Source organism: Esox lucius, chromosome 23, assembly GCF_011004845.1.
Source record: "Esox lucius isolate fEsoLuc1 chromosome 23, fEsoLuc1.pri, whole genome shotgun sequence".
Lineage (NCBI taxonomy): Eukaryota > Metazoa > Chordata > Actinopteri > Esociformes > Esocidae > Esox > Esox lucius.
Genome location: NC_047591.1, coordinates 17,920,666 through 17,945,193, shown reverse-complemented (window position 1 = coordinate 17,945,193; position 24,528 = coordinate 17,920,666). Strand labels below are relative to the sequence as shown.

Below are 24,528 nucleotides of genomic sequence, written 5' to 3'. Positions count from 1 at the left end.
AAGTGGTTTGTGTTTTTTCCTTTTAATTTTATTATAAAATAAAGACCAACACAATAATGTTAAAAGAGGAACACGGGCTATTTGTTGTTGAGGTGCTTCACTTTTTGCTTTTTCCACCAACTTGTTCCTGGGCTGCCTTCTTGGCTTTGACCATCTCCACCAGTTCCTGTATTGGAGATGGGAGAAAGTTGCTTTAGTGAACTGCAGCTGGGACATATGTCACCTATCTTGTCCTCAATTGTTCACACCAAGATGCATTCAAATCACACGCGCACACACAGGGGCCCCAACGGTAACACAACGAGGCCCAACTCACCTTATACCTCTTCATACAGTCCTTCTTGGTGCGTCCAGGCACAGCAGCGGCGATCTTCTCCCACCTCTCTGTGGTGCTGACGGGGTAGGTCTTCAAGGCCTGCTCCAGCAACTTCTGCTCCTCGGTGGTCCAGGACGCGGTGTTAGCCTCTGCCCCTAGAGCGGCAACAGTCAAAAAGGAACACGGTGAGTGCCATAGAGGGCTGTCCAAACAAAACAAGTGATTGAACGATAAGCAGAGTCCACACACCACAATAAGAACTACAAAAGAGTGACACGAGAACTGCACTGTGTCAGGCCCGGTCCAGAAAGAACCTTTGACCATTGCTCCTTAGTAAAGGTGTTAGGCAGGTAGACACAATAGGGCACTGTGAAAGCATGCAGTTTGTGTCTACAGGTGAAATAAGTTACCAGCATGACCTTCCCAGAGTTGTGCAAGTGGATGAGCTTGATGGCCCTGTACAATCATTTTAAAGAGTCTTGTTATGGTGACATGACAGGGCTTCTGTTGGGAAATAAATATTACTGCTCTCATCCTTGATCTCTGAACTGCCTGCACCATATTTGTGGTTAGAGTGCAGGACCAGAGTAGACATTTGCTGTATGCAGTGAAAACAGAAGTCAGTACATGTTTGTGAAAAACACCTTGAATGCACCACACCATTACAGACTACATTTAATTCACAAGTCCGTCTGACAAGTCCATATTTCAGAATACTTTCATAGCAATCTGTCAGCATTTGGATGGGAACGTAGCTGGTGACCAAATACAGTCAGTCATGGATATAAAGACAATTGGATACAAGGGGCTTTTGGGCAAGAAAATGTACTACCTAAGCCTTGTGTTTGAATGAAAGCGTTTCGGCACTCACCGTCAAATCTTTCAGACGGAACTGCGTTGTCCACTGTTGGAGGTACTGCAGCGTGCTCCTTCTTGAACTTTTCAAAGGCCTTCTTGTTAATCTCATCTTTCTGGTGGGGGTCTAAAAACAGGTAAGAAATAAGTTTGTGTTGTTGCACAAAGATGCCGACATCTGGTGGCATGGCACATGGTGCTCACCAAGCTTTTGTAAATTCTTGGCTTTGTTGATGACATCTTTGGCCGTCCTTTTGATGCCACTGGAGGAGTGCAAGTTCATGTAGTTTGCAATAACTTCCCACCTAGAGAGAAAAAGGGGGAAAAAGCACTTCACTTCCAAAGGAAAGCTGCAAGCCTTACTAAACCAGCAGTTTCAATTTTCCCCTCTGCGAATAAAACAAAGCTACATTCAACAGCCATTGCATAGTCATGATAAAAAAAAAATATATATATACACTTCTGACATTTAAGTCCTTTAGCTAGACACCCTTATCCGGAGCCACTTAAAAGTAGTGGTGGTGTACTACATTGCTGCCCACCTCGGGTGTGTTTAACGCAGCCTTGGGAAGGGTACCTGGCATTAGTTCCAGCAGGGAACAGGTTGACCGCCTTGATGAGCAGCTGGAGCTCCTCCTCGTTCCAGCCCTTGCCTCCTGCCCCTCCTCCGCCTCCACTGGCCTGTTCGGCGGTGCGTGCAGATTGTCTGGCCTGAACCTCCGCGTCCTTCTCCTTCTGCAGCTGGGCGTTCACCTCCTGAACCTGTTCGTGTGGTCGGAAACAACGGAGCGAGGTTAATACCATTCACAAAACTGCACGTTGTAGTGTAAATAGCATTCGATACATGCACATCTGGATCCTTAGTCATGCACACATGCCAATGTGTGGTGTCATGTGCCATGTTACCTGCTTCTCCACCGCTACTTTGGCATCCTCCTTTGACCCTGATGCCAGTGTCTCATTTAGGGATTGAAGACTAGATGAGGAAAGATTCAAACAGAACTCTGTTCAACTCCAGATTTGTTTCAACTGTTGCCACTAAGAGAATTCAAAGAACCCTTTGAAAGCTATGAGAAGTCCCTTACCTCACCAACTCCAAGCGGTCACAAAGTTTCTCCACCTCTTCCATCATTTTGACACTGTCTGTTTCATTGTCACCAAAGTAGTTCCAGTTCTTTGGAAAAAGGAAAAGACATGGCAAGAACGTACTTAGATTAATCACACAATTTAAACCACATTACTGTCAGAAGAAACGAATGCCCTGAAGATGACAACTTTAATGAAGACCCGTTCAGTCAGCACCTTGCAGGTTGTCCGGAGTTTCTGTCTTTCTTTCTTGATTGCCTTCTTTTGGATCTCCTTCTCCTTCTTGGCCTGCTGGGCGACCTGTTTGGCCTCCTCTTCCTCCTTCTCTTTGGCCAGCCGTGCTGCTTCCAATTCTGCCTGCCGAGCCTAACAAACACAGAAATCCAATGAAGTGTGCTGATAGAAAACATGGGAAGTTTGTAAATAACCACGGCTGTGCAAATGCGTTGAACGGACCCGTTCCCTCTCCTCCTGTTCTTTCCTCTTGGCATCCGCTTTAGCCTTCTTTTCATTCTCCTTCCTGGCCTTTTCGTCGTCTTTGAACTTCTTTATTCTGGGATCAAGGCTGTAAGCGGTGTCTTTCAACAGAAACGCACACGGTGTCATTCCATGAAACCATCGGTCAGGTATTTAAGTAGAGTTTCTGTTGTTCATTTAAACGGGTATCATCTAAGCTTTGTCAAGTGCTCTCACCAACAAGTGTCCGTAGTCTGTTCATCTCTTCCTTCTTCCTGGTTGCTCTGGCTGCACGGTTCTGCTTTTCTATCCATCTCCTCTCATCACGACTGAAGAGATGAATGCAAACAAATCAGACACTACCGAGATCAAGATGCATACTTTGTGTCGATATTACTCACCATTCTGCCTTCTCCTTTTCTTCTTCATCCAGGTAAGAAAATTCTCTCCATGAGTCAAAGTTGTACCTTGATAAGAACAGGGTTACAATGAACACTGCAATATTGATATGCAATATTCACATTCCCACAAAATCAACCAGAAACCTAAAACTGTGAAAATATTCCATAATAAAGCAAGTAAAAAAAAAGAATTGGGCACTAAAAAGATGGAAGAGAGTAGTTTGCCTGCATTTTAAAGTGTTAAACAAAAGGCAATGGCCACTGAGTATGCTGATGCTTACCAAAAAGAATAAAAATTATCCACCTCCTCAAAAGTGGAATCCATTGATCCCAGTTTGGGCACATGTTTCTTGGAAGACCACCTGGCATTTCTCTCAAAAACAGGACTATACGCTTCAAAGAAGTTCTCCTTGCCTTCACCCTTTGAGGGCACACTGTTATCAAAGGTAGGATCCACACTGTCAAATGCTCTTCGCTTCACAGGATCAGATAGAATTTCTATAGCTGGAATGAGACAAAAACAACAGTGTTTGTTATAACTGTCTGTTTGTACATGTGAGTTATGAGACCAATGTAAAAGATGCCTTTATCCAAAGCAACGTCTTTGGATGTTCATGTGATCCCTGGGACAATACAACCCAACATGACATGGCTGGCCAGCCACACAAGCCCACTGTTTTTCAACATCCTTACCTTTAGTTATACAGGTGAAGTAGTCATTATCTCCTTCTACAATCTTCTCCCCGGCTGCTTTCCTTTTGTCAGGGTGATGTTTCAACACCATCGCTTTGTCTGTTGAGAAACATAGCATTACCTTGCTGCAGCTTTACTGCAGGAAAGAAAGAAGAATTACAATGTATGCACTCCAGTACTTAAGTAGTACTGGACAATAGTTTTGGCTAAAACAGAATAGTCAAATAGGTAAATATAATATTGAAATGAACTATGGATGTATACTCACGAGCAGCTTTGATTTGCTTCTGTGTTGCCTTGTACCTCATGTGAGCCAGTCCAAGGACAGCATAGTGATCTTGATTCTGAAAAGATAAACAAGGAGGAGGAAGATAATTACAGATTAAAAGTAAAACTAAATAGTATTCTTAACTATTCTGAAATGAATAGTCCTCCTGATAAACTACTAGAAGGGTGGATGCCCCTCAGACCACAGCCATTTGACTGGAAGACTGTACAGGCACAAAAACGGTTACTGGTGAACCCATCCTTTAACACTGACATGAACGGGAATGTACATTCTAGTAATTATATATCTATAGGGTGGTTACTACCTTCCAGTCTTTGGGGTCCAGTGTTCTCAGCAGGGGAAACTCCTCCAGCTGCAGCTCTTCATCCTCTGACTCCTCAGACAGTTCCTCCTCTTCCTCTAGCTCCTGGAAGGAGGCAGATACATTCCTGTTCCTCCTCTTAAGATAAGCTTCAAACCACCGACCCACCGGCTCCACCTCGATCTGCACTGAGGCTGAGGGAGAGCAAGAAGAGGACATCAGTTATCACTTCCATCTAGCTAGATTCTCTCTGGCTCGCATTCTAGAAAACGTATTTACCTACAACAGTTGAGAGCTGTGTAAGACAGCATCTATAACTATCCCAGAACTCTGAAATGTACAATGTACAGATAACGTTGTCAGTACCAAGTATTGACAGATATACAAACTTAAATAATGTTTTGGGTACATTATTGGACAAATACAAGGTTTCGAAATTGTTTATTTAGTAAGTTGATAGATTTATTGAAAGTATAAAAATGCTTACAAATAACCGAATATTTCCTGTAAGAATAATATCTAGCTCTACATAGGCTACAATAAATGTGTAATACAACGGTGGCGCAGGTGCTTTCATTCAAAGCTTAAATTTAGCAAAAGCAAACATGCACAGTACCAAGTGTGTCATTCTGCGAGTCAATAGGCTAGCAAAGCAAATTTACTGGAAGAAAGACTAAAATGACTAGCTATGTTGACAAGGGGAACAATTCTTAGTATTAGGTAGCTGGCTAAAGTGAACTACTAAAGGTAACTCATATACCGGTACCAGGCTAGCAGAGTTGCTTACTAGTAAGATAGCTAACTAGCAACATGCTTTACTGTTCAATGGTCAGTATCAGCAGTATTTTCACGTCTAATTCAACGCTTACCAGGAATGGCATTACAGCAGACGACTGTAACGTCCCCTTCCAATGCTTCTATTAGCATCCTGAAAACGTCAACTATAACATTAAGCTGTGAAATGTATTCAGTTTTCTTTTTTTCCTAAAGTGCTAGCTAGTATATGTCGCCCGGTTTTTTCAGTACACCACATGGGCCTGCTTTCACAAGTGCCTTACTGGGTAGTCCTTGCTTTACACCGTTATAGTTCCGAAATCACACATAGGGTACTTAATGTTTGGTTCCTAAAGAATAATGACTAATTAGGATAATATATTGGTGTGTGGCTCTTAAATATTCAACTAATATTCAAACATTGGAAAATATATTGGTAACATACAAATATATTTTATATATATATATACATATATATAAAAAAGGAACATTGTTTAATCTCAAATAAATGTCCGACCATCATTTCCTGTCAGTTGTGCAGAGCGGAAGTATCAAACCTGCTGTGTAATCGTTGTTGTGCTGTGACAAACATTTTTTAGGAAGGCTTCAGATAACGAAGTAACAATGCCGGATTATTTGGGAGGCGATCAAAGGAAAATCAAAGATGCAAAAGAAGAGGAGGATAAACCTATCAGATGTATGTAATGAGGTTTTTGAGAACCCCTTTCACTGTATTTATTAGGTAACGTTAGGTTATGTTAGCAGCTAGCTAAATTGAGTTGCTAGCTAGCTTAGATGGCTAGGTAGCTAACTTAGAAAGTCAGTATGGAAAGCTGTTTCATAAAGCTAGTTAACTACAATAGCTATCGTTAGTTAATAAAAGAAAATGTTACGGTATTTACGTGAGCTAGCTCACTTCGCATTTTTTTTTTTATAAGCACTGGCTATTGAACTATTTGCTATTTATGTTAGCACAAATCTGTCACTGGTTCTTTAAACTGAAGTAGAATGCCTTAGTGGTAAAGTAGCTAGTTAGCTACAGTAGTAATCCTGAAAAGAAAGATATTTTTCATTAGAAAGCAATATAATATTTGTAATAATTATGTAGTAGCAATGGTTTTATAAGTTCATAAACGGTTCATTTGTATTTTTGTCCTCTAGCTTTGGATGAGGGAGATATCGCCTTATTAAAAACTTATGTAAGTATCAACCATCTGTATAGCTGTACATTAATAGCTATTTTACATTGTGTGGATTGTAATGATCCTTGTCCTTGTAATTAGAATGTTGTCTAATGTTGTTGTAGGCAAGCATATTCATTTTCAAGTAAATACATATTGATTGAATGTTGGTCACTGCTCCTCCTATACAGGGCCAGAGTACGTATTCCAGACAGATTAAACAAGTGGAAGATGATATCCAAAACCTGCTTAAGAAGATCAATGAGCTTACAGGTAGGTTGAAACGTGCAAAGAATCCTGTGTCAAATGTCAAACACATTAAAGGGGATCACATTGACCCTTTCAAATCTGACCTTGTGTTTAGTATGTCCAACCACATTCAGAACATACATGCTATGTTGCCTTTTAGCGGCTGACAGATTGCACTAACCGTACTGATCTTTACCATGTAAAAAAAAACTGCAGGCATTAAGGAATCCGACACTGGCCTGGCGCCACCTGCCCTGTGGGATCTTGCTGCAGACAAACAGACTCTGCAGAGCGAGCAGCCACTGCAGGTGGCAAGGTGTGGCACACTTCTCACCCATCTCACTGGCATCATTTTCCATTGGCTTCCACCATTATTGACTAGTTTGAGAAAATTAACCACATGTTTGTTGTTGTTGTTGTTGTTTTTCCCCGGCAGATGCACAAAGATCATCAACGCCGACTCGGAAGATCCCAAGTACATAATCAATGTGAAACAGTTTGCCAAGTTTGTGGTGGACCTGAGTGACCAGGTGGCTCCCACGGACATCGAGGAGGGCATGAGGGTCGGGTAAGGTTTATGGCTTGCTCCGTTAAGTGCGTTGTACTGCGTATGTACTGTGTCGTTGTTGGATTCTGAAGTCTCCTGTTTTTTCGGTTATATTTCAGTGTGGATAGAAACAAGTATCAGATCCACATTCCTCTACCTCCCAAGATTGACCCCACTGTTACCATGATGCAGGTAAAATGTGAAAACAGCTCTGTCAATTGCTTGAAGATTTTCCTTGTTACCATTCATCTGCACCGATTGAAAAGGGTGTTGATGGGTGTTCAGTTCAGTTACATTTTAGTAATTCAGCTGACTCTTATCTGGAACAATGTAGTGCCTTTGTCTTGGGATAGCAATGTGTGACAACCACATAACCCAATAACACTATCAGCATAGTCAGTGTTGGAGGAGAAGGGGGAAAAATATTAGCTAGGACCATTCATGAAAGTCAATTGTGTGCAGAGGCAAACCTTATGGTCTAGTAGTAGTTGCGAGCTTCAGTTAGAAGCCAGTTGTGTAAGCGTAGGAACAAGGGGACATGGGAGAACGTGGTTTGAGCACCAGGCAGTGTTCTGGATAAGTTGCAGGGGTTTTGCCGCATTGGCTAGGAGCCCTACCAACAATGAGACAAACATGCGACCATGAATTCCAGGAATTCATTCATCCGCATCGCCTCCGGGCGTCAGAGTAATCAGTAGTGTCTTTCTCTGTTTCTGGCCCTTAGGTGGAGGAGAAGCCTGATGTGACCTACAGTGATGTGGGTGGATGTAAGGAACAGATTGAGAAGCTCAGGGAGGTTGTGGAGACCCCGCTGCTCCATGTAAGTGCTGCCCAAAAGTCATTGTGCCATTCATGTTTAGACATGCAGTGGTGGTGGTTTTTTGGGCCTATAACCTAATGCCAATAGTTTCTGCTGAATCGACCAATCACAGGCCAATACAAAAAAAAGGTTCATTTTTCTATGATTTTTGGGGGGGGGGTTGTTAGACAATTGCTGTTTTGTGATAAAATAGGCCTATTGTTTTGTCAATGTTGGTATTGTTGAATATTGCTACCGTTGATAATACTATGTAGAACTTCAGTTCTCAAGTAGAACTTCATTGAAGTTGGTCCGGAGGCGGCGAAACCTGTAGCTGCAGAATAACGTAACACGCAAAGCACATCTTTTAACCGTTTTGATTGCTGTGGAAATCAGTAGCCGTCACGCAACCATTTCCTGTATTGATATGATGGCAGGTATATTACACACCGTGCATATTTAAAACACACTGCCACCATTGTACCTTTGCCAACATCTCTCTCTCTCCTGTTCCCTGTCCGGCCTCCAGCCTGAGAGGTTTGTCAATCTGGGTATCGAGCCGCCCAAGGGAGTGCTGCTGTTCGGCCCACCTGGTACGGGTAAGACCCTGTGTGCCAGGGCTGTTGCCAACCGCACGGATGCCTGCTTCATCAGGGTCATTGGCTCAGAGCTGGTCCAGAAGTACGTGGGAGAGGTGAGTCGCTACGGTGAAGTTACCCCTAGATTCTGGCGTCTGTAGTTGAGCTTTTCCCCTTAATGATGGCTATAGTTGGGGATGGTGGAAGGCAAGGCTCGTCCCTGGTCTGTATCTCTGTGGCTCGTCGCTTAGATTTTACCTTAGGATCATGAACTTAGCAAGGTGTTCCTGTTCTCTCTTCCTCAGGGTGCCAGAATGGTGCGTGAGCTGTTTGAGATGGCCCGGACCAAGAAGGCTTGCCTGATCTTCTTTGACGAAATTGACGCTATTGGAGGTCAGTGCTCGGGAAGGGGGGCTAGAACTGAGTTCACCCCTGGTCATGATACTAGTCCCATCACCAGAAGTCGGAGCTCTGCTCTGTTTTTGTTTCTTCCCTTACGTGTGGGATGTAACTTGTCTTGTAGGGGCCCGTTTTGATGACGGCGCCGGTGGGGACAATGAGGTCCAAAGGACCATGCTGGAGCTGATCAACCAGCTAGACGGCTTTGACCCTAGAGGGAACATTAAGGTCTTGATGGCCACCAACCGGCCCGACACCCTGGACCCAGCCCTGATGAGGCCTGGACGACTGGACAGAAAGATTGAATTCAGCCTGCCTGATCTGGAGGTGAGAACCGGGCCCGGCTGGAAAGGCACTTTGATTCCTTTATCATGGACTTCTTGAGCCTGCTAAACCCTGGATAACAGTGGTGGACTACACTACACATCCTCTGTCTCCTCTCTGACCTAATGATTAAAGCATTGGAAAGGCGGACGTAAGCTGTTGTACATTCAGTTGATTGCATTTATTACATAATTAGAAAAAGCATCTACAGTCTTAATAAACAAACCCAAGCAAGGCTTCTTTTCCGATGTGATTCTTGTGTTTAGCTGGAGACAATTACTCCCACTGAAGTAATCTTAAAGATTGGATTATGAATGTATTCTTTTTTTTTTATTCCTCAGTATGATAATGTCTGCATTACCGTGTGGTAACTGACACTGTTTGTTTCAGGGTCGTACTCACATCTTCAAGATTCATGCCCGCTCCATGAGTGTGGAGAGAGACATCCGCTTTGAGCTACTGGCTCGTCTGTGTCCCAACAGCACAGGTAAGTTGACCTGATGCCTTGGTCAGAATCAGTGATGTTCCACTGATTGATCACCGGGTGGCGCTACTGCATAATTCTTAGCATTTGACCTTGTGTGAGTTAGTGCTCTACCCTTCACCCTTTACTGCGGCCCAAAAATGCTGCTCACACTGTATCGAGTTGTTTATTAATTTTTCATCTTAAGCAAATTAGTGCTGGTGAGGCAGAAGGGGCTTTAAGAGCAAGGTTGCTGGATTGAATCCCAGAGCTGGCAAAGTCAAATCTTTCCTTCTTTGCTGTGAATTAAAACATCTTCTCAGTCAAATTAGCTGGTAAAGCAAGGGTAGGACATATTTCTGGGGTGCAAGGTTGTTTGTTGAGCGGCAATTCTGCACAGTCCAACTCCAGCGTGGCCCACGTGCACACCTTTTGATTTGTTGTCAGGTGCCGAGATTCGCAGCGTGTGCACGGAGGCGGGCATGTTCGCCATCCGCGCCCGTCGGAAGATTGCCACAGAGAAGGACTTCCTGGAGGCCGTGAACAAGGTCATCAAGTCCTACGCCAAGTTCAGCGCCACCCCGAGATACATGACCTACAACTAAGCAGCGCTGGCTCATTGTCTGCACATGATTCTCTCTTTGTTTCCCAAGGGAGCTCGAGGAGAGTCGATGCTCGTTTTCTGTCTGTTGTTCACGCAAGATTACATACATACAAAATGAAAGTTTATTAAAGTATTGATCAACAGGTTTTCATTAAATCTCACTCATTAATGTTATTGTACTATAAAACTTTTTTATTGATGTGAAAGACCTGACACCTCCAGCACATTTAAGTCATCCATTTGAGTGCTACTAACTTCACAACAACATCCCAAATGCCTGAATTCAAAGATATGTTCTAATACTAAACAGAGCACTGGATATGTGGACAGAATACAAGCAGTTGCAGTGTTGAACTACCATAGTGACTTCAGTTATTCATAGGCATTTATGATGTAAATACATCTGCATCAAACAGCAGATTATGTATTAGTAACAGCTATGGCTTGACCATCCAGACAGCCTGACTGATTTGTGCCCTCATCATACAAGAAGAGGGAAAAGATGCAATGTATTTTGTGTAAACTGAGGAGCAGCCTTTTGAAATAAGAAATGAATGGTCTTGCCCTAGACAGACTCAATACACTAGTTAACCTGATGCAGACTTGTCTACAGTAATTCACTTATACTCAATGCTGTGAAGTGCACGTGAAAAAAAAAAAGGTGCTAAAAACACCTTAAAGCCCAAAGAAAGGTTAACAATAAAAATCTAAATTTAATAATTATTAAATATACATTTCTCAGTTTAAAAAAATAAACTGCACATGGACAGGAGCACTCCCATCTCCATTGGATCTCTGAAGACCTGGCTGATTTTAGAACTGCTCCTGCTCCTCAAACCGGGCTTGCTTTGGCCCTGCCTCCCATGGGACAGCAGGACATGCATGTGGCCCCATGTCCGCTCTTTGATCTGGTCTGTTGGTTGAGGTCATTGGATAGCCGAGTTGGTGGGTAGGACAGGCCGGCGCTGGCAGTGTAGGACGGCATCGTGGACCGTGGGGAAGATCATTTCTGGGGTCACCACCCCGGTAAAAAACTGCAGGGTGCGGAGTTCATCCAGCAGAGTTCCTGTTTGGACAACATACCCATAGTGACTGTTGAATTCAAAGTGTTAAGCTTGCCATCGCTGTATTGGCAGCTTCTAATTAAGAGTTGCCTTCACATTGTTAGATTCAATCTAGCCAAGTATCTCCTGGAAATACTCACTGCTGCATCCGGCAATGAAAGTACAAACATCAACTGCTGCGTACTCTTTGATCATCTGCCAAGATAAAGCATAAAACAAGGAAGTGGTGTTTTCAGGACAGTGTGACATTACAAATGTCTGGCATTCTGCAAAATTCCACATGACTAAAACAAGGACATGTGCATCAAAACTGCGTTTCCATCGTAACATTTTGTAAAAGTGTTCTGAATGGACCGTGGTGCTGTAAAAGTCAAAATATGGGCCCCTTACTAATTTGATGGCTTTGGCTCCCACGGTGTCAATGAAGTTGACAGGGGTCCAGTCCAGAATGAGGGTGTGGACAGGACCAAGGGGCTCCAGGAACTGGGCCTCCTCAGAGTCAGACTCGGGGCGCGCCTCAGCCACCAGCCCGTTCTGCTGCACATCCATGTGGTTCTGGGAATCATCTCCTGACACCACCTCGCAAGTCACGCCCAGATCCCCATCCTGTCTCCGTCAAAACAGGAGAAGGACACTGGTAGCGTCGGCAAATCAAACCTGTCCTGCTTTCAAACCAACCACAGACAGGCTCACTGCAAGAGCTTGCAGAAAATCAATGCAATGCCTTGAATTTAGCTCGTTGTCTGGTGTCCACCCGAAACAGGGCCAAGTGAAAATGTAGTGACAGTTGTGAGTGAGAGTACAAGGGGCTCACCAGTTTGACGATGGCACTCATTTTCTCTGAGGACTTCTGGTTTCTGCGCTCCTTCCCTGCGCTCTCCTTCAGTTTCCTTTTTCGGGCTTTCTGTACAGCCTGGAGATGTAGGGGATCCACCCCCGTCTGTACAAAACAACGGGCTGAGCTGTCAGGATCCCTGGCTGGACTTTGTATCACACGTACATTTACACAGTAGCACACACATCGTCTGGGATTACCTTCTCTTTGAGGGCGTTCACATAAAGGTCGCTGTTTGCGAAGTAGATTGAAGAGTTGGAGTGAAAAATCTTAATCCCCTTGCATTCCACTGCCTGGAGGACAAAGAATCACAGGGCCTTTTTTTCCCAGCCAACACAATTTTGTTTCTTTTTCCTCTGAAGAGTCAAGTTGCGGGTTTGTTACGTTACAGTTACAGGCACTAAACGGTGTTGCTAGGCAATTGTTCAATATTGTGGTGAGATGTTTTTAGTGCCCTGTGGCCATATTAAAAAACTGGTGAGTTCCTCATTCTGACAAAGGACATAAATGTACCTCTTCGTATTCATCCACATCGTAATACAAGCCTGTGTGAAGAACTTGTCCGAGGATGACCGTCTTTGGGCTGTGGAGAACAACATAACCAGAACATTTTATTCCAGGTATAGCAGTCGCAGCTACTGAACACGTCAATATTAAAAGGAAAATGACTGCAAATGAACCTTTCACTCAAAACAAGACACTTTTCACACAAAGCTTGTGATTTTAAACAGTTGCCTGTGAGTTCAGAAGGGAGATTAAATATAAGGAATGAAAATATATCAGAAGAGCTTAGTACCTTTGTGTTCTGTAGACAACGGTCAGTATGGCAAATCCTAAAGCCACCAGAAGACCAAGATCAAGACCCAACAGCACTGAGGCCACAAAGGCTACCACCCAGATGGTCTGAAAAACATATGGAGAAATAGAACAATTAGCCTGGCCTCAGATCTGTTACTGCAGTCGGCTCCATAAGCACAAACAGATACGGTTCCATGCTACAATTAATCAGGCCGACTGGGGTTTTCTGGGGCAACGTGGTTGGTCCTCACGGTTGGGGTGCACCTTTATGTGATCCCATTCAGGAAGTGCCATGAAATTTGAAATGCCGTCGATGCCTGAACATTGGGAACATTCCGAGTGCGGTTGACTGGAACCCACCGCGTGAGGTCATAGTGCAGTCGTATAGGGGTGTGTCGCCATGCCGACTCACCAGCTCGATCCTGCTGGTTCTCCAGAGACCAGGGATGTCTCTGAACTGTTTGAACATCCCCAGGAGGTTGACCATGATGATGGCAGCTAGCACTGTCTGAATGGACAGGGTCGAAAACAACACCAATGTGGCAAATGAAAGGTTTTTTTACATTACTGCTTCTGACACTGCTTCCTCTTTTTACATTGGCTGTTTGCTAAGACACCAGTTGTTGGTTCGTGTGTGTGTGTGTGTTAGTTGAGATTACAAACCTGTGGCAGAGGCTGAAAGACAAAACCAATGGCCACCACCACTACTAACACCACAAAGGAGGCCAACAGACCCGCAATCTGCAAACAGATAAGTTGAATCAACACTCGGCCATAACTCTGCCTTCATTGGGTGTACACAGTAGCGTCAATATTTTATCTAATCTTTATGGCACCAAAGTAACTAATGTTAGGAGGTCGCAGTTATTCAAAAGGTAAATGTGTCATGTTAGACGGGATGTGTGTTAACTGTGTTTCGTCTCCAGTCTGTTACCTGTGTCCTACCCCCGGTGCTCTCCTGCACCAGACTGCGGGACATGGAGCACGTGATGGCGAAGGTTTGGAAGAAGGAGCTGACAAAGTTACACAGGCCCATGGCTATCAGCTCCTACCGGGCATCACAGAGGGTCAGAGTAAGACTTCAGGGTGAACTGTGCCCCTGGGTGGAGATCTAGAACCAGATTCACTGTGTATTGGCTGCAGCAAGGTTGATACTTTACCTGGTTTCCATCCACGCTGTAGCCGTGTTTCAGAGCAAAGATCTTGGCTAGAGATATGCCCATAGAAAAGCCCACAATCGCTATAGCGACGGAATCTGCCACTAAGTTGGGCACCAAAGAGAAGTCTGGGAGAGAAGGTGGAAGCAGCCTATAAAAAAAAATCATTATATGTTGAATACTGAAAACTGTTTTCTGATGCTGTTCACGCTACAGAAAACACACAGATAGCCTTTGAAGTGCATTCCAGAACTGTACACGTAACTAGGGCCAGCTCAGTACAGCTCAGTTTGTCTTGGTTTAGTACATGGAAAAGCCCTTTTTACTTACCCAGTCGGAATTGTCCCGACCACATCCACCTGGTAGTTGTCTGAAAGACTAAGGCCATGGGAAATCCCCGTACAGACGATGACCACGATGATCTCCCCGGGGACAGGAACCGGAAGCTTCTTCTTGAAGCGTTCGTTGAGGTACTTCACGCCGTAGAGGAACACAACGCAGACCACGCCCAGGAACATGGTGGTCAGGTTGGTGGTGGCGATGTTAGTCAACACCGCCGCCAGGCTCTGGGACGAGAGAGAGAGATGGAGTTACGTGAGGCGATTTGTGTATGTGGGTGGTGGGGGGGAGGGGGCACAAAAACACAGGAGATCATCAACATTCGTCAAAACGAATGCATGTTCGATTGAAAATGAAACCATGCAGAGTTGTAAAGTAAACCAAATTATCCACAAAGGCAAACTAATGACACGTTAATGACATTAAATTCTGCTGCCATTTCAATATTAACCAGACCGGAAAAAAGCTGGACAGTTTTTTCCATCCCAGAGACGGAGGCATGCCAACAGGTTCCCTCACTGACTCACGTATAGAACAGACAAGGGCCCGCTGAAGCGGTCCGTCTTGATGCCCAGCAGGTACTTAAACTGAGAGATGAAGACGTGGATGGCAGCGGCGGTGGTGAAGCCTCGCACCAGGGGCTCTGTGAGGTAGATGGCCACAAAACCAAACCGCAGCAAACCCAGGACCAGCTGGAAGGAGGGGGGGGGGGTAGGAAAACCTCCATTAATACCTGAACGGAACGGTCCAGAAATGGTATCATGCCCTTGTTGTCCGGCAGAGAGAATGCTGGGAGATTTGAGGGGCCGGGTCCCTGGAGGTGGGCCTAAGAAGCCCAGTTACCCACCTGAATGAGGCCCACCATGGTGGTGAGGACCACAGCTATCTCAACCCTCCTGGCATCCCGGGCCTCCGTGTCGATAAAGTCGCCGTAGGTGCCATTGGTGGCGTTTGGGGCCTGGATGGTGAACCTACTGTCAGGGGCCTCCCGCACCGCCACTCCTCCGATCATCAAGCTGATCACAGCAAATGTGCCTGTAGACAGCACAGCCACAGCTAGAGAATTAGGGGTTATGGCAACAGCGTCAAAATTAAGGCAGGTCCTTGCACACTTGAACATGTTCGTCATTAGGTTATCTTAAATGGGCACTGTGTAGAATTTACTCGCCACAAGGAAACTAGGGGAATTACGGCAGCAACAATTTGGTTTCTGAACAAATATTTATCATATCAAATAGTGCATCTAAAAAGTATTCAGACCCTATTACTTAAGTCATGTTGTTACATTACAGCGTATTTTCTGAAGTACTTTAATATTTGCACTTGAAGAAATGAAGAAACAATTTATATTTAGTATAAGTAAGTATTCAGAATGTTTGCTATGACACTCAATTTAGCTCAGGTGCATCCTGTTTCCATTGATCATCCTTGAGATGTTTCTACAACTTGACTGGAGTCCATCTGTTGTAAATTCAGTTGATTGAACATGATTTTGAAAGGTTTCACACCAGTCTATAGAAGATACCACAGTTGACAGTGTATGTCTGAGCAAAGCCATGAGGTTGAAAGTATTGTCTGCAGAGCGCCGAGACAGGATTGTGTCAAAGCACAGGCCTGGATAAACCTACCAATACGTTCTGCAGTATTGAAGGTCCTCAAGAACACAGTGGACTCTATCATTCTTAAATGGAAGACGGCTGGAATCACTAACATTTCCTACAACTGGCTGATCAAACAGACCAATAATGTTTGAAAGGCGTTGTTCAGGGTAATGAACAATGACTAACACACAGTCAAGAAAACACTGCTTCCGGCAAGTCTATGAATGTTCTTGAGTGGCCCAGGCAGAGCCGATTGAACATTTCCCCATGCCGCCTGTGAAAGCTTGAGAGGATCTGCAAAGAATGGGACAAACTCCCCAAATACAGGTGTGCCAAGCTTGTAGTGTCATACCCAAAATGACTTGAGGCTGCAACTGCTGCCAAAGGTGCTTCAACAAAGTGAGTAAAGTGGTCTGAAAATTGGACATTATGGGATATTGTGTCGTAGATTGAGGAAAGAAATATCCCCCCCAAGATTAATCCCTTTTAGAATAAGGCTGTAATGTAACAAAATGAGGAAAAGGTGAAGATGTCTGAATACAAATTCACATTCAGAAAATGTTTATGTAATGTGACATAAAATACAATAATGTACAGAACGTTCCAGATTTACGTATACTATTTTACATCTACTCAGTGAGACCAGGTTGCACACTAGCGCTAGGAAAGTTTTACTTTCTTAAAAACAATTTAGATGGCACATTGATTCCCTATACTGTGCAGTGCTTGTTTTGCTTTTTGCTTTTATTTCTCCTAGAAATGTGTAAGATAGCTACAGTAAAGTGTGCATTCATTGAATTCAACCCCATGAATCACCGTTCCTCTTCTCATTTAGTGATCATTGCGTAATCTCGTCACCATGACTATGATGGCACTCCCTCCAGGTCAAAGAATTAAGAGATTTGTATCTTTATCACAGTCCTCATTATCCTCTCGCAACCATCAGTCTCCTAGCAGTCATGATTCTTATCAGTAAATGTTTGATAAGAAAGCTTAGAGTAGCTGAATCAGGTACAGTCACCAATGCCTGGGCATGAACCCAGGGACTCATGAAGAACTTAAACAACAACCGTTTCAACATGGCTGTGTGATCCTTTCCGGGTATATATTTGCTTGTATGTTATTTGTGTTTGCAGTGTGAGTTTTTGTCCATTGTACATATCTGTGCCACAGGCAGAGCTTTGGACCGACAACTGAACAAGTGCCCAAATATTTCATTGTCGCTGCGGTGCCCAAATATTTTCTTGTGTTGGTATCAGAGCAATAAACATCTGTTGCAAGTTACTACAGCAACAGCCCAAAACGAGAATTTGGCCCCATAAATTGTTTAGGGCTGTTTTCCTGTTTAAAGGGGCAATCCACCATTTAAAGAATAAGTAAACATTTTCCCCACCTTTGTTAGGGATGGTTTGAAAAACGTCTGTATAGTATGTTTATACACGAACTTCAATTTATATAAATTGGAGTAAAACTTATCTCATTTCAATTACGTAATTGGTCAGCTTCTCCATTACGTTTGAGGTTCAGTTCAGCGTGCGTGTCCCAATGTAAACGAGCAGTGTGATCCTACAAAGCAGAATGTGCTTTGGAGTAGGGGTCAACCAATATGTTTTTTTCAGGGCTGATTCTGATACCGATTATTAGTGATCAAGGAGAACAATGACAGATATATATTTCTGGTAAAATAAAAATACAGTCAAACTTTTAAGTACTAGAAAACAGAACAGTTGAAACATTATATTTTGAAGAATAAAGGAATCTGAAAGAAGCAAGAATTAACATTGTCAACTTGTTTGCAAGTCAGATGACCAAATTAACAGTAAACAAACTGGTTGAAGTTACACTAGCTATCACATTCAAATAACGTTGGCTAATTAATTCAAGACTCAACGTTAGCTACTGGTGTAACACTCACGTTCATGTAGTTTACGAGGTAGCCAGCATAGTAAAGTACAAATGATAGGCAACAGAATTTCACCAACAAAGGTGAAATCTTTAATTTTAGCAAAGTTTACGTTACTTTTGCTAAACCAAGCTACCATCACGTAACAACAAAGACAGGCAAGTATTCTGTAATATATTGTTACCGCACAAAGAACTATAGCTAACTAGTTGCATTGGCACTGACATTGTTACGCAAAAATGTAACTGCATATATAAAGCATTAGGCAGGGACTTTAACTTTAACTAAGGGTTCAATCTCTGATTGTTTTGCGAAAAAGCAATGACCATAATTGCAAATAGGACATTCAGGGGGGTTGCAGTTGGTGGGTGTCCCTTTGGTTGATGCCTGGCAATGTCACAGTGTCCCCCGGGCAGGGCCACGGTGTCACCGGACCCCCCCGTCTCAGTTCCAAGGTGTTACGCTACTATATTATTGTGCTGGGGGATATGAGGAATGCACTACTAACTTTTCTCAGTCTCCTCCAGTTTTAAATCTTAGGAGGAGATGAGGTCCTGGTCCACACCTGCGGATTACCAGGTTTGGGGGGCCTGTTGCTGTCCCTGTACTTGTCCACCTGGTCATATTTCTGACCTAGTCTAAAATCAAATAGACTCTGGATTTAGCCCAGAGAAATGTATTTATTATTCCAATTGGACTCTTAATATCTCACACGGCACAGCCAGAAAAGGACTGGTCACCCCTCTGAGCCTGGGTCCTCTCTAGGTTTCTTCCTAAAATTCGACCTTAGGGAGTTTTTCCTAGCCACTGAAATTCAACACTACTGTTGTTTGCTCCTTGGGGTTTAGGGCCGGGTGTCTCTGTAAGGCACTTTGTGACAACTGCTGTTGTAAAAAGGGCTTTATAAATAAATTTGATTGATTGATTGACATACCAAAATTACCAAGAGATAAAAAAGAACATAGAACAACAAAAAAACATGGGATTAAGAAGTGGGTGAACAAGGAGCTCCATCCTAACTCTCTTTGCAAGTTGACAGGCTGAAGGTCCCTTAACTTCTGACATTTTTAAATATTCTAAAACCTTTCCAAATATCCAGTAATGAAAGCCCCAAACACCAGAGCTATTACTGGTCGTTACTGGATGAATGATATTCCAGTCATGTTTCTGTAAACCTGTCCATCAGAGATTCAAGTAAAACAATGATGAGTTCTGACAGGGTACGACAGCTGAACTAACGTGGACATTGTAACTGTACATTTTGCTTTTAAATATTTTTAATTATTCAGTGAATCACTGAATTGGGACACAGTCTTCAGTTTGCCCCTAAATCTGTCTGGTCTCTATGCAACAGATAAGGTTACTAAATGCTAGGAGAGGTGACCTTATCTGTTAAGGCCCCCGAGCAAAACAAGGACTGGCCAAAGAAAATGCCGGTCAGTTCCCAGAGCAAACCATTTAAAAACTCCCAAAACACGTCTCTTTCAACTGTTTCCTAATCTATTATTCTAGTCTCTGTAACTGTTATTCCCTAACCCTAAAAGGTCACTTTCCCAGGGATAACACCCAGAGCCTTGACTGAATGGGCTTACACCTGGGTGAAGCAGAAGGCTTAAGACTCGGTCCAAAATTTCGGACGTATTACCTATTTAGTGCACTTCCGTTACCCAGGGTCCATTAAAAAGTAGTGCACAGTAAAAGGTAGTGCACAATAATAGGGTGCAGGGTGCTATATGAGAAGCAGAAGTAGTTCTTGTGGTTTGGAGGAGTCAGTTTGTATCTGTCAAAAGTACTGGAAAATAAACCAAAATATTATTTAGGGCCACATCAGTCCATGGGGAAAGACTTTTGGCATAATACAACCCGAAAAAACCCAGTAGGAGTCATCCCCGCCATCACCTCAAAAACAAACATCCCCGCACGCATGGAGGCTGCAAGTGCAGTGTTCAGTAAGGCACAACGTAACAAGCTGCTTCACAACGAAAAGTGACACCAGTCTTCCCATTTAAGGAAATATTTGTACCTCCAACGTTTCAGGGAACCTCTCAGAAAAGACCACAGTCAACCGTCTAAGGTGACCTTATGAATCTCCTTCATCTCCACTTGCTTTGTATATATGCAAACGATAATTCACGAGGGAGTGCTGTATATGTGCAAAATACCGGGGCTAAGAGCTGTTCTTAAGCACAACGCAATGGGGAGTGCCTGGACAGAGCCCTTAGCCGTGGTATATTGCAATATATCACAAACCCCGGAGACGGCACTTTGCAGCAGTAAACACGGATGTGACGTCACAACCGTAGTATACCGTCTCATATACCATGGCTAGCAGCCAATCAGCTTTCAGAATTCAAACCACCCGGTTAAAAATGTATACATAGTTTGTTTACAGTTGGATGCAATATGGCGCAAGCTCAATTTCTGGGATGGCTCACCTATGGATATGTGTCGGGAGGTCCCAAAGAAGGTGTAGAGCAGGACGGGGTAGAAGGAGGAGTACAGGCCATAGACAGGAGGCACCGCAGCCAGCATGGCATAGGCAAGACCTGGGGAACATGTCAAGGTATCCATGAAAGAGAGAACACGTCAAGGCGAGCATGAAAGAGAGAAAAACACACAAAGACAGACAGACAAACAGCCTCACACCTCATTGGTCTCCCTATTTGACAGACACTAATTAGACTCCAAAGGCAAACGCAAAGGTAAAAATATGACCCCACTGACCTTGAGGAAGCTGCATGACCCCTGTGCTGAGGCCAGAGACCAGGTCGCCAAACAGATACTCTTTGACAGGATAGGATGGCAACCATGTTAGTATGGGCAGGAAGCTCAGAGCAATGGCTTTGGCCCTTTCCGATGAGCAGCTAGAAAGAGAGATTGTGACTGAGCGACTGGCTGAACTGGTTTAAAAAAACCTGTTATGTATAATGTAGTAAACCTCTGCTAGCCTAATGCTAAACAAACATTGTAACACATTTATAGCAGGAAAGGCAGCGCACACATGCTTTTACAGTCATCAGTGACACAACCGAGTTCTGGAAAAAACAAGATATTATCATTTCCTGTCACATTCAGCAGTGTTTTTCCTAAACACTGATAGATGTGTCTACAGGCCTGGAACAACACGTGCATGCCCTAAAAGGAAGAACGCCACAGTCCAGTGCGTTTTCGGATCTGGGTCACGTTCCTTCGGAAACATCAAAATGGACCCGAATGGGGATTTGGAATGTGACCCAGGTTTTTGGGTGCTGGATCGAGATGCTTACTGAAGCTGCTTGGCCAGTCTCTGCCTGACGGTCTTGGGGCTTCTGTCTTTCGGGTGCAGGAGCTGGCTGTGGAGGTAGGCCTCATCATACACAGGCCGCTCTAGGCGGTACGGCGTCGGTGGGGGTCGAACCTCAGACAGGTTTACATGTTGTTCCATAACACAGGCGGGCTGCTGGGCATATCAGAAAAGAGTGGTCTCTCTCTCTCTCCCCGTTTGCGGTTCTCTGACCCTCTTTCACACGTCCCCCCGCTGCTCTGCTAAGGGAGAAAGACAAAACAAACAGTAACTGTGTAGTCCTAATATTTTGGAATGAAAGCTATGTTGTGACCCAGCGTCAGTGCGGAGGAGCCACAAGGTTCAGCACCACGTGGACTGTAGTTTTCATTAACAGGGCGGTGTTGCTGACATTGTAGGGCCGCGGGGGCGGACAGCATCTGGGCTATCTTTTATCGAGCAATGATTTCTGCACTGATTTTCCAATCCTGTGAACAAGTATTGTAATAACTACCTGCAGGCACATCTATATTTCCACCTAGAAAGTCTCAGTCAGGTGTCTGTCTACCCTCTAGAGACGAGGGGTGTGTCTGAAGGTGCCTGTTACCCTAAGATGGTCAGGTACATTAGGATGGAAGAAATAACAGGTGGAGGTTAGGAGAACTAACAGTGCGGATTTGGAGAACAATATTATGTTTAAATCCATGTTAGAGAATGTAATGGTTGTCCATTCAGACCCCGATCCCTCCAACACCCATGCTTTGACGCTGCTGCAGATAAACAAGTGAAGCTGCAGCTGAACTCCTCTCAGATATCGACCTGCTGATCCATGTGAAGAAAGCACCAAGAGCAAAATGGAAGAACAATCTTCCTGAACTTATCAAAATATAAATTGTAGGCCTAGTTTTTGTTGGGTTCTACACACAAAAAACGTGTACACTCCAAATCAATGCCAAGACTGGGGCCTTGTGCTCTTTAGGAACTAAAGAATGACCCAAACTACTACTCCGACTGACTGAAGTAGACTGGCCATTAAAACTTGTCTTTGGCAAACCAAATGATACTGACCTTTCAGGTTGGATGCCACGTAGGGCAAAGTTCGTAAGCAGCCTTTCTAAGAATAGTTATTCATATTTGTACCCTACAGAGTCCATAATCATTACACTCTTCATACAGATTAGTATAAACCTGTATAAAACCAAACATTTCTATACTTTACTATATTGTATACTCAAAATGATTGTATGCTCAAAATTAAACTATATGGTACACACAAAATGTAATATTATCCAAACTCATTTAGGCCAAAAGTTCTAGATGGGGGTACCGAATGAACTGGAAAATGTGTGTATGTCTGCAGGCTATTTAATTACATCTTTACGAATGGTGCTCGTCGTTTCAGACCCCAAAGTACCTTCTAGACTCCGGCAGCAAATATTAGGGACGGCCTTTTAAAGTTTTCTACCAGGAAAAATGATACAAGGAGTCCCAATACAAAGCCACTGAATCAGTCAGGAGTTAATGACATGCAGACAAATTTATGAAAATTGCACAGAAACACGTGGGAGAAAACATGCTGTGGGGGAAAGATTGGGACCCTGTTGACCACCTGAATAATTAGACTACATTTAGAATGTGTTCACGAACCCTGTGGGTTCCTGCATGCGTACCAGAATGTTATTTGTATGTACAAATTGCGTCTAATTGGTTGTTTTCAATTTTATTAATTCTATTTCTATGTGGTTAATCATACACAATAGGCGAAAAGACATATTACTTTTGAATAACTGGCCCCAGAGCAGTGGATCTAAAGCAGGGTTTAACCCTCTTCCTGGGAGCCCAGAGTATATGCTCCTTTGAAAAGTAATGGATGGCTGACTGCTTTGAACTATGAAAACCTATTTCTGCTAATTGCTGTTCATTCGCATAAATATGCAAAAGTAGATAAACCAAATAGAAATCTGAAGGATTCAGGTCTATGGTTTGTAGTGACTGCTATGAATCTGATGAATACTTAATAATACACTATAAGATATGAATTGCCACAGTCCCTTTCAACATGTTCTTGACAGCATGTGAGCATCATAGAGTGAAACAGACAACACATATGTTCTGCTGAGAGACATGCCTTTATTTTAAGACTTGTCTTTAATTGAACCCCACTTCTATGAAGGAAGCATCCAAGAAATCATTGGGACTTTCGAATAAGGGCAATGCCACGCGGATGTATTCCTCCACGCACACACGCAGGTCCATGGACCTGGGTTTGAGAAACGCTGAAAACGTTTAAAATACGCAAAATAGTAAACGCGAACTTTTGGATTTCTGACTACTCAGACATGAAGGCATCACTTCTTACACATTACTTATACAACTTGTAGCTAGGCTAACTAAAAAGATCCCTTCCTTTCACTCTTAATTTTCACTCTTCACGTTAGCAAAATGTTTTATCACTAATAAATCATAACCACATCCTCAAGATAAAACAACCTGAAATTATTAAAGTGACTCTATAACACCCATTCAAATACTGAAATCTCAAATCCTAGTTACTGTTGCTGAAAAGAAACGTGTCCTCCTGGTCTTTGCTGTACGTAATCAAAGTGCAAGTGAAAGTTGAAAATTAAGGAACATTTCTCACCTCTTCGAACCTTTCTCTCGGATGCCACTTACACGAATTCAATTCTACATACAGACTGCGCATCTAAGCTCCAATTCCAGGTCAACACCGGGAATATCCTTCAACAACCGTCGACAGTGGCACTAGGCGTGATGATCACTTGACGTGGTGGCCGCGTGTGCGTAAAACTCACGTCACGTTTAAAGTGATCATGGGACTTGTATTTTACGTGTAACTTCACACCAGACGTCCTTGTCCCGTGCTACATGCAGTAGTGTCTACAGTTTTCATATAGTTTTCGTTCTGATGCCCCTTGGATTTAATGCAAATGTTTCCCTTTTTTCTAACCATGATTATCGATTACGCATGATAATCAATTAACTGTAATGAATGAGTGCAGCTAATGTAAATGTTTTCTGTCTTTCTCCAATTGTAAACCTGCCTTCAGAAAGATGAAGCCGTAATGAAAGGAAACTCCTATTATAACCAATACAAAGGCGCTGTCTAGTGGAGCTGTAGTCTACTTGCAAGCCCTGAGGAATGAATGCAACCTGATATATTTTTATTAATAGGTTATTTCGCTAGGTGGTGCCATTGCATTATTTCAGCTTTCAGCTATATTGACATGTTTCTC

The 24,528-nt window shown here is 43.4% G+C and overlaps 3 protein-coding genes across 4 annotated transcripts; 1 reads left to right on the top strand and 2 right to left on the bottom strand.

Moving 5' to 3' along the window:
* Positions 1-6: 6 nt before the first annotated feature.
* Positions 7-5,459, bottom strand: dnajc2 (DnaJ (Hsp40) homolog, subfamily C, member 2). Its single transcript, XM_010887282.5, has 16 exons — positions 5,267-5,459; positions 4,401-4,591; positions 4,076-4,151; positions 3,808-3,906; positions 3,396-3,618; positions 3,115-3,180; positions 2,951-3,042; positions 2,714-2,835; positions 2,474-2,623; positions 2,257-2,345; positions 2,078-2,147; positions 1,749-1,933; positions 1,376-1,476; positions 1,188-1,298; positions 317-471; positions 7-166 (listed from the first exon to the last, which is right to left on the bottom strand). The coding sequence occupies exons 1-16, from the start codon at positions 5,322-5,324 to the stop codon at positions 98-100; spliced, it is 1,857 nt and encodes a 618-aa protein (XP_010885584.1). The 5' UTR covers positions 5,325-5,459; the 3' UTR covers positions 7-97.
* A 241-nt stretch (positions 5,460-5,700) lies between these two features.
* psmc2 (proteasome 26S subunit, ATPase 2) lies at positions 5,701-10,489 on the top strand. The gene is made up of 12 exons (XM_010887283.4): positions 5,701-5,868; positions 6,333-6,370; positions 6,544-6,625; positions 6,818-6,917; positions 7,038-7,169; positions 7,268-7,340; positions 7,873-7,968; positions 8,477-8,641; positions 8,831-8,918; positions 9,049-9,251; positions 9,639-9,735; positions 10,159-10,489. The coding sequence occupies exons 1-12, from the start codon at positions 5,796-5,798 to the stop codon at positions 10,314-10,316; spliced, it is 1,305 nt and encodes a 434-aa protein (XP_010885585.1). The 5' UTR covers positions 5,701-5,795; the 3' UTR covers positions 10,317-10,489.
* Positions 10,490-10,876: 387 nt separating this feature from the next.
* Positions 10,877-24,106, bottom strand: slc26a5 (solute carrier family 26 member 5). 2 transcript variants are annotated; one of them, XM_010887285.5, is made up of 18 exons: positions 23,916-24,106; positions 21,279-21,537; positions 20,737-20,876; positions 20,448-20,558; positions 15,356-15,543; positions 15,036-15,200; positions 14,500-14,735; positions 14,173-14,320; positions 13,947-14,060; positions 13,676-13,753; positions 13,425-13,520; positions 13,011-13,117; positions 12,728-12,797; positions 12,415-12,507; positions 12,194-12,319; positions 11,770-11,985; positions 11,520-11,574; positions 10,877-11,381 (listed from the first exon to the last, which is right to left on the bottom strand). In XM_010887285.5, the coding sequence occupies exons 2-18, from the start codon at positions 21,434-21,436 to the stop codon at positions 11,242-11,244; spliced, it is 2,241 nt and encodes a 746-aa protein (XP_010885587.2). In that variant the 5' UTR covers positions 21,437-21,537; positions 23,916-24,106; the 3' UTR covers positions 10,877-11,241. The 2 variants fall into 2 exon arrangements, with proteins under 2 accessions (XP_010885587.2, XP_010885588.2); XM_010887286.5 differs by having other exon boundaries at positions 21,279-21,534.
* Between the last annotated feature and the right edge of the window lie 422 nt (positions 24,107-24,528).

What these genes read in the sequence shown, in the direction of transcription:
- dnajc2 (XM_010887282.5), bottom strand. Translation starts at nt 5,324, where the DNA reads ATGCTAATAGAAGCATTGGAAGGGGACGTTACAGTCGTCTGCTGTAAT. An exon ending in CCTGCTGGAACTAATGCCAG is followed by an intron (nt 1,477 to 1,748) that starts GTACCCTTCCCA and finishes TTTTCTCTCTAG; the next exon opens with GTGGGAAGTTATTGCAAACT. An exon ending in ACTGTATGAAGAGGTATAAG is followed by an intron (nt 167 to 316) that starts GTGAGTTGGGCC and finishes TCTCCAATACAG; the next exon opens with GAACTGGTGGAGATGGTCAA.
- psmc2 (XM_010887283.4), top strand. Translation starts at nt 5,796, where the DNA reads ATGCCGGATTATTTGGGAGGCGATCAAAGGAAAATCAAAGATGCAAAA. An exon ending in CAGCCACTGCAGGTGGCAAG is followed by an intron (nt 6,918 to 7,037) that starts GTGTGGCACACT and finishes TTTCCCCGGCAG; the next exon opens with ATGCACAAAGATCATCAACG. An exon ending in TCTGTGTCCCAACAGCACAG is followed by an intron (nt 9,736 to 10,158) that starts GTAAGTTGACCT and finishes ATTTGTTGTCAG; the next exon opens with GTGCCGAGATTCGCAGCGTG.
- slc26a5 (XM_010887285.5), bottom strand. Translation starts at nt 21,436, where the DNA reads ATGGAACAACATGTAAACCTGTCTGAGGTTCGACCCCCACCGACGCCG. An exon ending in TGAACGCCCTCAAAGAGAAG is followed by an intron (nt 12,320 to 12,414) that starts GTAATCCCAGAC and finishes TGTTTTGTACAG; the next exon opens with ACGGGGGTGGATCCCCTACA. An exon ending in GAGCCAAAGCCATCAAATTA is followed by an intron (nt 11,575 to 11,769) that starts GTAAGGGGCCCA and finishes TTATCTTGGCAG; the next exon opens with ATGATCAAAGAGTACGCAGC.